This window comes from Perissodus microlepis, chromosome 8 (assembly GCF_051167445.1).
Source record: "Perissodus microlepis isolate ML-2025 ecotype Zambia chromosome 8, ASM5116744v1, whole genome shotgun sequence".
Taxonomy (NCBI): domain Eukaryota; kingdom Metazoa; phylum Chordata; class Actinopteri; order Cichliformes; family Cichlidae; genus Perissodus; species Perissodus microlepis.
The window spans coordinates 18,463,213-18,473,989 of NC_140468.1; the positions used below are offsets into that span (position 1 = coordinate 18,463,213).

General features: G+C 39.6%; 1 protein-coding gene across 1 annotated transcript; it reads left to right on the top strand.

The window, feature by feature from the left end:
- Positions 1-31: 31 nt before the first annotated feature.
- rhot2 (ras homolog family member T2) lies at positions 32-8,918 on the top strand. Its single transcript, XM_084937942.1, has 19 exons — positions 32-222; positions 895-953; positions 1,849-1,930; positions 2,062-2,105; positions 2,426-2,479; positions 2,567-2,619; positions 2,926-3,034; positions 3,212-3,313; positions 3,457-3,555; positions 3,646-3,754; positions 3,871-3,991; positions 4,210-4,294; positions 5,023-5,168; positions 5,275-5,375; positions 6,826-6,956; positions 7,080-7,160; positions 7,250-7,372; positions 7,890-8,092; positions 8,756-8,918. Exons 1-19 carry the CDS (start codon positions 186-188, stop codon positions 8,871-8,873), a joined length of 1,857 nt encoding a protein of 618 aa, XP_084794068.1. The 5' UTR covers positions 32-185; the 3' UTR covers positions 8,874-8,918.
- Positions 8,919-10,777: the final 1,859 nt, after the last annotated feature.

Sequence of the window (10,777 nt, forward strand, 5' to 3'; positions counted from 1 at the left end):
GCCCAGCAGGGGGCGTGGTTTCACGGTCTCCTCTGTGAACCGGAAAGATATGATTTCACCTTGGCTGCATATCGCTGTGGAGTGGCACACGTTTGTTTTAAGCTAGAAATTTGACATTCAAATGAATGGTGGATGTCACTTTAGTGCCGCGACGTGTCTGACTGTTCTCCAGAGAGAGAGGAAACATGAAGCAAGACGTCAGGATACTTTTACTGGGGGAACGTAAGTCGTTCACACTGACAGCCGAGCACAAGCTAAGCAACTAGCAGCCATTAGCTGCCGTAGCTAACTAACTTTTTGACTTCTAGTTGAATATGTTCTGGGTTACTGCTGATGCCAAGAGGCGATAAGTGTCTTTAAAAGGAAAGAAGTTACTCATATAAAAATATATGTTTTATCTTGGTACAGTATACTCCTGTCTGTCGTTTATATTTCGCTAGCTTAAAATATTTGACTGGAAAGTTACAGTTAATAATGCGCTGCTGGATTCTAGCACGGAGTAATCGCAATAACGTTATCATTTTATGTATTTTTATCTTATTGACTAAACAGTTTTAAGCCATACTGTGCAAACATAAGTATATTTTATTGGTCGTTTATTGTTATTTTGGAAAGTTTGCTTTGAGTTAGGTAAGCTAACACATCAGTACTCTCTAACGGTCGATACAGTCATCAAGGAGCCATATAAACTAACTAAAGGTAAAACAGAGTTACATTTAGCTGCCAAACAATAGTATGTATTTTATATAATCATGCTTTCTTCTAAGTGAACACGTTTCAATTAAGTGGGCTTTATGAAGCGGTCACTCCGCATAATAACTACTTTATAATTAGGTGCTATCAAAATACGAGCTAGATTAGCGCCTTTCATCCTCTCATTTTCTTCTCTGACAGCCAAAGTGGGGAAGACATCTCTCATCATGTCTCTGGTTGGAGAGGAGTTCCCTGAACAGGTAACTGTAAGCACAGCTCACCACTGCTGTGCCTTTCTAAGCATCTAAACATTTGCCTTTTCTTGCTATGTACACTCCTTCACTTTTTTAGGTGCACCTGTTGAACTGCCTACTAACACAAATATCTAAGCAGCCAATCAAATGGCAACAACTCAGTGCATTTAGGCACGTAGACATGTTCTAGATGACAAGCTGAAATTCAAACCGAGCATCGCAATTGCCAAAAGACGTGATTAAAGTGACTTTGAACGTGGCATTATGGTTGGTGCCAGACAGGCTGGTCTGAGTACTTCAGAAACCACTGATCTGATCTTCCCATGCAAACATCTCTGGGAGTTGGTCTGAAAACCAAAAAATATCCACTGAGCAGCAGTTCTCAGATTAGGCATCCTGTTCATGCAAGAGTTCAGAATAGCTAGATGGGTTCAAGCTGATAGAAAAGCAACAGTTACCTTGGTAGGAAAAAGAGGTTATTGGAGTATGCAGAAAATTAAAGCTAAAAGCACATTATGTAGAACACTAAAGTAGATACTATCCTGTCAGCTGTCAAAATGAAGTTATAGTTAGCACAGACTAACAACAACTGGATAATCGCAATTTTCTGAGGGACGACTTCTGCTGTGACATTTGGATGGCAGTCGCATTTTTGTGTAAGCAACATGAAAGTATGTAACCAGCCTGCCCTGTATCAACAGCTCAGGTTAGCAGTGGTGTAATGATGTGGGGGGTATTTTACTGACGTACTGCTTGACACAAATTGAGCATGGGTGAAACACCACAGCTTACTTATTGTTGCTGACCATATCCGTCTTTTTATGACCAGAGTCTTATTATGACTGCATCCAACAGTAGTTTGTGATTATTAATTCAGTTAATGATGTTTAATTTCTAACAGGTTCCCCCCAGAGCTGAAGAGATAACCATCCCTGCTGATGTGACTCCAGAGAAGGTTCCCACACATATAGTGGACTACTCAGGTAGCACATCATTATTACACCATTGATTTGTTCTTGTTGTACACTGTGTGCAGTTTGTCGAAGTTGCAAATTGTGCACATGTGTCTGAATGGCATGAGTTTGAGATTAATGTTTATCTTCAACTTCAACAGAAAAAGAGCAGAGTGACGAGGTCCTTAGAGATGAGATCATCAAGGTAAATGCAGCAAGCAGCAAGAGAACATAATAAATGTTATTATTTCCAGCTGGAGTGCACCTTTGCATACTTGTAAATAAAAATATGAAAGCTGGGGCCATAAAACTTCAGACTGATCCTTTTCCTTTCTCTGGCTGCAGGTACATATATGCACTCTTGCAAAATGTAATCAGTACTTAAAGTTTTTTTGTTGTTCTAGTTTTTGTTTTGTTTGTCTTTGAAACGATGAGTGTAAAGTAGCAATCATTTAAACCGTTTAAACTGAGTCTGCTCTCAGTTTTTGGGATTAAGATCCAACTTTCTTTTTACACCCCTTACAGGCTAATGTGGTGTGTGTAGTGTATGATGTCACCAATGAGGACACAATAGACAAGGTAGTAAACTACTGTTTGTCTTATATTGTGTCATACTGTACAGTGATCCCACGCACATGTGTTACATGCCGCCTTTTCTTTTTTCAGATTAAAACCAAATGGATACCTTTAGTCAACGGAGATGCAGAGAAGGGAAACAAGTAGGTATTAGAGGCTGTGTGTGTGTGTGTGTCTGCGGCTAGGTGTCCTCTAATCTGTTGAACTTTGCACTCTTTTACAGTGTTTGTTTGCATATGATGTTGGCAAACATTGTAATCTGGGAACTAGAGCTTCTTGTGACATTTTATAAAGTGGACCTTAGCGCATCAGTGAAATTCTCAACATGTGGAGCGAGTATTAGTATTTGAATCCCACAAGTGACCAGGAGCTTAGGTTGTGATGTATGTGTTTAATAAGTCCCGACGGTGTTGTGCTGAAAGTTCTTCTGTCTCCGTTTGCTACATCAGGGTTCCCATCATCCTCGTGGGAAACAAATCTGATCTGCGCTGTGGGAGTTCCATGGAAACCATTCTACCCATCATGAACCAGTTCTCTGAGATTGAGACATGTGTTGAGGTGAAACTTAACTCACACACACAGATCTAATCTCTCCTGTCTGTACACACCTGCTTATTTTACCTGGACTCGCCTGGATTCATAAAAATATTTACACATGAACACCTTATCTGCCTTTGGGATTTCTGTGACAATGATATCTGAACCATTCTTTGCACTTTGTCTCTTTTTTCCAAGTGCTCTGCAAAGAACCTAAAAAACATTTCAGAGCTGTTCTATTATGCACAGAAGGCAGTTCTACACCCCACTGCTCCTCTTTATGACCCTGAGGACAAACAGGTCAGCCATTATTTTTTATTAATTAATTTATTTATTTCTTTTCGAGCTGCATGCCAGGTGTGGTTCTTCCTGTCTGAAACACTTCACTTGTATACACGCATACATTCAAATTAATTAATTTTATATCTAATGTTTATCTCTAGCTAAAACCGTCGTGTGTCCGAGCCCTCACCCGAATATTCTACATTTCCGACCAGGACAACGACCGCATCCTCAGTGATGCTGAACTCAACAGCTTTCAGGTGCTCATTTTAAACAAATCAGATGTTTTCTCAGCTTTTACTTCAGACAAACATCTGATTTGTTTACTAAAAACACATGTCTTCATGTAGAAATCCTGTTTTGGGAATCCTCTGGCACCACAAGCCTTAGAAGATGTTAAGACTGTAGTTTGGAAGAACACCAGCGATGGAGTCCAGGACAATGGCCTGACCCTAAATGGTTAAAAAATAATTAAATACAAAGTTATGAATGTCAGCGTGTAACCTTAAACCAGGTTGTTTGAGGGCCGTATTCAACTAATGGTGTCACGTTTCTTTTTCTTCTTTTTTTTTCAGGTTTCTTGTTCCTTAATACATTATTTATTCAGAGGGGTCGACATGAAACCACGTGGACTATCCTCAGGAAGTTTGGCTACGATGACAACCTTGAGCTGACTGATGATTACCTTTATCCTGAGTATGTGTAGTGCCTGCATCCTGTCTCAGTCCAAAAACATAACATTGCTGAAGGCCACAGTAAACCAGTGGGGCATATAATTACACTGAAAACGTCATTGCTCCTGTACAGTTACAGTAATCTCAGTCATCCTGTTCATCCAGGTGGTTTTGACTTTGTTTGGTTTTCTGCATTAGTCAGAGAAATATTGAAATATCTAAATGTTCTTCTGTTGTCAGACTCAGAGTTCCTGTTGGCTGCACCACAGAGCTCAATCATCAGGGTTACCAGTTCATCCAGCAGTTGTTTGACAAGTATGATGAAGTAAGTAGCAAGTTCAGTTGTTTGAGTCATGAGCTCTATTTAGACATGGGGTCTATAATATTGACTTTAATTCAGATTCCTCGTGGTTACATAAAAAGTTTCCTTGACCTTAATGCTGGAAGGTACCTCAGTACTTGTGCAATTTTGTCTATTATGCACAAGATTTGATGTATGTAGTCAAGGGAAAGTGTCTGTACACACTTAGGTTTAGTAAATTGAATGTTTATATGCCTCTGACAACAAAAAGTGCACAAACTGGCTCTTGTTCTCTCTGCTTGTAATTTTATGTGTGCTGTTAATGTGACAGTATGGATTCAGTTCTGTGTTAAAGGAGGTACATAGATTTTTGTAATGACTGCTGTCTCAGCTTTGTTATGAAAAATAAACGGTGCCGCTAACACATAAAGCCAGATCGATTAATAGAATGCAGTGAGTGTTTGAAAGGGTCTCGTGTCATGCTGCACAGTAAAATTAGTGTAAACATGATCTCCCTGTTAAATGGTAGCTCATACCATGTTGAGTCTATCCATCCATTCATCCACAATTCACAGGATTCACTACTCCTACGGTATTGATAAGAATTTAATCAAAGTTACACACAGTGATCATCTATAGGGTCTCACAACATTTGTCATAATAAACAGTGAACTGCGATGGATTGTGAGCCAGATGAGCTGTCACGTTACTGACATTCTGGTTTTGAAGAAGTGCATTGCTTTCCCTCTTAGGATAAGGACTCCGCTTTGTCACCGAAAGAGCTTAGAAACCTGTTTTGCGTATGTCCTTACATGCCATGGGGTCCTGAAGTCTACATGACTGTCCCAACCACAAATGAGGGCTACATCTCAAATCACGGCTACCTCTGTCAGTGGACGTAAGTTTCTTTGTAAATTATTGACATTATGTGTTAAGTAAGCTCTGGGTTTACACTTTAATGCACGTCCAGGAGTTTATTGTCTGCACACGTATGACCTTCACAGGCTTTCTGCATACCTTGACATCCACCGTTGCCTGGAGCACCTAGGATATCTAGGCTACCCTATTCTCACTGAACAGGACTCACAGACTGCTGCAGTCACAGGTGTGTGTTTGTGTGTGTGTTTAACATGGATGGTGAATAAAAGGCATTATTACTGTGACACATAGGAGATATCAGTACTTCTTAAATGTAATTCTCATGTGTTAAGCTCTATAGGAAGATTAGTCTTAATGCTGTTGAATACGTTTAGCTTGTGCACGGTGATCTGATCTAATAGTTCACTTTGAAATGGAAGTTTATAGATTGCATGTGTTTCAATACATTTATGGATGCATGGGTTGAAGCACAGTGCACTCTCTGCATGGCAAAGTAACTGGGTATTAACTCAATGAGTGATGAAGTTTGTATTTTGTGATTGACAGTATATGACAGGATGTGACTTAAAGATATCTGCAGACACATTGTGGGCAGTTTGAGAACAGTTTTGTAAGGATGTGTGATGTAATGTTACACATTTGTCAGGAAAACATCAAAAATCTTTCATTTTTGCAAAGAGACTTTTTGTGCATGTGCGTGCTGGTTTCAGTTTTCTTTTAGGTAGTTTGATGTCCATTGGTGAGTCAGCTTTTTTTGTGCAAGAAAACCTGATCTTACTTTGATTTTCTTTTAGATAAATCAATTAACCTCTTTGTGTACTTTGGGTTTAGCCATGTTAGCAGAATCATTCAGGGAAAGTCTGCTTAATAACTGCCTGTCATCAGGGGTTTTTGTGTATATATACTTTTGTGTGTGTATATATATATATATATATATATATATATATATATATATATATGCCAGAACAGTTACGGATCACAAACTGCACTTTAGTGTAATGAATAGTTGTATCAAATGTGAGTTTGCTGAGTGGCCCTGATACTGTGCACAGGATAATACCTCTTCATTTTAGTGTCATTGACAACTACGTTCAGGCTAAAGATTGCACTTAAGTAACATCACTGAGTAGAAGCCAGTGTTTTGCTCTTCTTTTTATCTTTTCTGATAGATTTATTTTAAAGTTTAAAGTCTTAGCTCTATTTCTATTGGTTGCTTTGAGCACAAACTTTAAACTTTACACTTCATTTAAAACCAATGCAGTGTTTATGTGTACGGGTATTGACAACCACTAGAGGTCACTTTACTCAAGGTTTATGTTCACCAGCAACTTTCATGTCAAATGTGAAATACGGCAAAACATTTTAAGATAACTAGAGTGGCTTATTAGATGGGGGCAGTAGAAAATACATGTGTTGACCAGTTTACCTTTGAGTAATTTCTACACTGTTTTTACAGGCTGATCTTTTGGCATCTTATGTTTTGGTGTTTTATGTTTTTTTTCCAGAATTTTAACATCTGAAATGTTTAACGTTTTTCTTTTGATGAGCATCGGTGGTGCTCTTACAGCTAAGCTAGTTGAAGTCTAACCAGCTTCATAGGGAAAAAAATAGCATATCAGTGTTTTTGCCCGTTTTGTGATTTATTTGTTTGTTTGTTTAAATGTTCATATGTGAAGTGACACGAGAGAAAAAGGTGGACCTAGAAAAGCGACAGACCCAGAGATCAGTATTTCTCTGCAAAGTGATTGGACCAAGAGGGACAGGCAAGTCGGCCTTCCTCCAGGCCTTTTTGGATCGCCACATTGTGGTATGTCCCCATCACCTAGTCCGGAGCTGAATGTCATATGTTGCATTCTTAGGTAGTGATAGACAAATACTACTCTTTACTATTAACTCTGATCATGCTAAAGTGTCTTTTTTGCTTTAATAGAATAAAGGCGATTCCAGCAGTGCCTTCTGCCCTTATGTCATAAATACTGTACAAGTCAGTAACCAGGAAAAGTACCTTATCGTAAGTAGCTCCCATGGGGATTTTTTTTAATCACTGTCTCTCTCTATCTGACCCTGACTATAACCTGAGCAACCTTCTCTTCTCTGCAGCTTAATGAGGTAGACGTGGAGACAGAGTTCTTGAAGAAGTCAGACGCCTCCTGTGATGTTGCTTGTCTCATGTACGACATCAGTGACCCCCATTCCTTCAACTATTGTGCCAGCATATACAAGGTCAGTTACAGGACCATTTGAAGGACAAAGTGTCAATTTCTATTTATTTTTTCATTTTGAGATCAGTTCTACTTTTACTGTGTGTTTTGCCGCTGTTTGCCCACAGTTACCCTATCTGATAATCCAGCACAGCTCACTTGGCAGCCTCTCCCAGTCTTTACCGTTCATATATGTAATTACAGAAAGATACGTTTGGAGAGCTGAAGATTGCAGAGGTTAGATGGTCCAACATATTAAATAGACTTGAGACAGTCATCCTTCCAGCATCATTATTAGTTTTTTAATATTTGTTTGACTAAAGAAAGATTCAGTTACAATTACTCTGCAGTTACTAAGCAACACATAAACATAAACTGTGATTTAATTTGCTTGTATTTGGACCCACTGGCTGTAATTAGTTAACAACCCCAAAGTTATGTGTTATCTGAATTACATTAGGACACCCTTTTATATAAATTTATTTCTCTCTCAACTCAGCTTTTCACTGTTTGAACTTTTTAATTTTTTTTTAATTTAGCAACATTACATGGAAAGCAACATCCCATGCGTGCTGGTCGCCTCCAAGGTGGACCTTCCTGAAGTGAAGCAGTTCCACGGGATGACCCCAGCAGAGTTCTGTTATAAGCACAGACTGCCTCCACCGATGCCCTTCTCCACGCTGTCCCTTGACTCCACCAGCAAGAACATCTACACAAGACTTGCCTGGGCAGCCATGTACCCGTATGTTTCAGTTAGACAGCCTGCTGCACTCAGTCACCACCTCCTGTTTTCAGTCACCATTTAGGTTCTTTGGTACGGGGAGAACATCCCAGGTTCAGCCCATGTTAGATTCATTAATAGAGAAGTATATGTGAGGTAAATGTCTCTATATATTATATATATATCCACCTATAGGAACCCTATATTGTTTTAGGTAAACTGCGCACAGATTAAAAATATCCTAAGTGCTGTCAGACATTAGATAACACTGTTACCTGTAACTGTATAGTACCAATGACAGTTTCATAAACATCATACACACAGATTCTGACAATCACTTTGGTTTGCACGTGCAGAGGGAGATGATGGCAGGCAGGCAGCAGAAAGTCGAGGCAGGGGTTAATTGCATATTTATGGCTCTGCACATACTAAATAAAGTGTAGAGTTATATCTACCACATTTTATTATCATTAAAAAATAAATGTCATTTTGATATACAGAGTTTCTAGGGGTGTATTCAGGAGAAAGTTTCATTAAAACTGTAGAAACTATAAAGCTGAATGAATAAAAGGTGCTAGGTGAAGGTGTAAAATAAGCTAGATGTTTGTAATATTAATGCTTGTTCATGGTTTTTTTTTTATTGCTGACCCTCTGTAATTGCTCTTTTTCCCTTTCAATCTCCAGGCACCTGAATGGTTCAGACATGAGCAACACAACATTCTGGCTGAGAGTGGCTTTAGGCTCGGCCGTGGTTGCAGTTCTGGGTTTTGCTATCTACAGAGCTGTTGCCAGACTGAAATGACTGACAAGCTGGAAAGGCTTCCCCCCCCCCCCCCCCCCCCCCCCCCCCCCCAGCCTGATGCTCCATCCATCAAGACCAAACCTCTGTGACCAGATGCAGAATCGCCACAGCTTGAACTAGACAAAGTCCATGTCATCTTACTTTTTTTTTTTTTAATACCCTGAAGGCTTCCAGGACACTTTCCATATCTCTGCCATTTCCATCATCTGATCTCTTCTCCACTTTGAAGTCAGTTGATCACACCAGCAGCAAGCTGATGATCGTATTATTCCCCATGCTGCCGGGCCCAGCTCTTTCCGCCTTACATTGTTCGTCCAGGCTAAGTAGTGGGTAGCCTTTCTGTGCTTGACACTCCAAGAACTGCTACTGTTAATATCCAAAAAGGTGCTTTATCAGAGGGGAGGAAATGCAGGAAGAAAGCAGTGTCAAGCCCACTGCTTTCCCCCTCAGTGTCAATATAGTGCTAATGATGAGAGATTTTTATATACGTGCATAAAGCAAAATATGCCAAATTGAATCACGAACCAAAGGGCAGCATGTGAAGCATTTTGGCAAAGACTACTTGCTGATTGGCTGCTGCTGAAACCCACACATGAGAATCGCTGTTTCTTCTGACCGAGATACCGGAGATACAAATTAATCGTATACGATTTGCCAAATTAATCCAGTGGCAGTGAGTAGTTGTAGCATGCTACTTTCCTCTTAGGCATGCTGTTTGGACTGATGAAGTATTGGTTTTCTTTTCTTTTTTAGTAGCGAAGTGTTAATGGGAATGCTGTGGCAGGGAGAGATTTCTCTTTGTGCAGAAAGAAACTTTCCTTTCATGTGGAAGATGGTGGTTTTGCATTTGCATCTGCCGGAATGTAGGAAATATTTTCTGCTCTAAAAGGAGACCAGGCACACCTAAAAAATTTTACATTTTTAATGAAAAATGTGGTCATTTATCTTTGCTTCTGCTAGGTTTGTCAATTTCACTTTGAAGTTTAAATTAATTTTAATTGATTTTAACTGTTTGATTTGTGCTTTTTTTTTCTCCCCCCTAACACCCTTCCGATGGTTTTACTGTGTTACAGAGTCCACCATTGTATTGTTTTCCCACTATGACTCTTTGATTATTATACCTGTTTTGTTGACTGATTTAGCTCTGAACCCACTGTTTTCCCCGGACGTTTGTTTGCCTTTTAAAACAGTTTTCTTACTGATTTTAGTTGCTTAATAAAAGACCAGACCAGACTGGGTGGAGATGTCATGACTGTTGAAAGAGATGTTGTGAAACTGTAATTATTATTGATGTTTAATAGTTAGCACTTTTATCTTTAGACCAAGTTTCAGTTGTTACTGAAGTTTTTTGTTTGTAGCGCTCAAGCGAGAGCAGATGTTTTTAATATCTGGCATCCAAGTGTATATGAGTCACAGGAGGAATGGATTCTCTGTAAACTTAATCACAAAACCTTATTTATTTATTTATATGCGTAAAGAGTTAAAATACTGAAAATTAGATTACTACTCATTGATGCGGTTTCAACAGTGGCATGCTTTGGCTGGTCTGCCCGCTGCACATTGATTGCTCAGCAGGGAGCTTTTAAACATGGTTAGTGCAGCAATCTTACATCCGTATATAAAGATAACAAATAATAGCACGAGGGGAGTGATTTACATGTAATCCTGATTCCTGACTCTCATCATCAGTTGGACTCCAGTCTGCTGCCGCCTTTGTGCCGACTGCAGTGAAGAGGAGTCCGTTTGTTCCTTCAGGACGCCACAAGATGGCAGAGTTGCTCCTCAGGTAAGGAGGACGACAGCAAACGATGGGTGTGTCTGCAAAGGCACCTCCTCGGGGATCTGCAGCCCCTCTACATGATAGATTTTGAGTTTGATGTGCGAATGATTGTTGCAGGTTAACC

What these genes read in the sequence shown, in the direction of transcription:
- rhot2 (XM_084937942.1), top strand. Translation starts at nt 186, where the DNA reads ATGAAGCAAGACGTCAGGATACTTTTACTGGGGGAAC. An exon ending in ATGAGGACACAATAGACAAG is followed by an intron (nt 2,480 to 2,566) that starts GTAGTAAACTAC and finishes TTCTTTTTTCAG; the next exon opens with ATTAAAACCAAATGGATACC. An exon ending in AGATTGAGACATGTGTTGAG is followed by an intron (nt 3,035 to 3,211) that starts GTGAAACTTAAC and finishes CTTTTTTCCAAG; the next exon opens with TGCTCTGCAAAGAACCTAAA.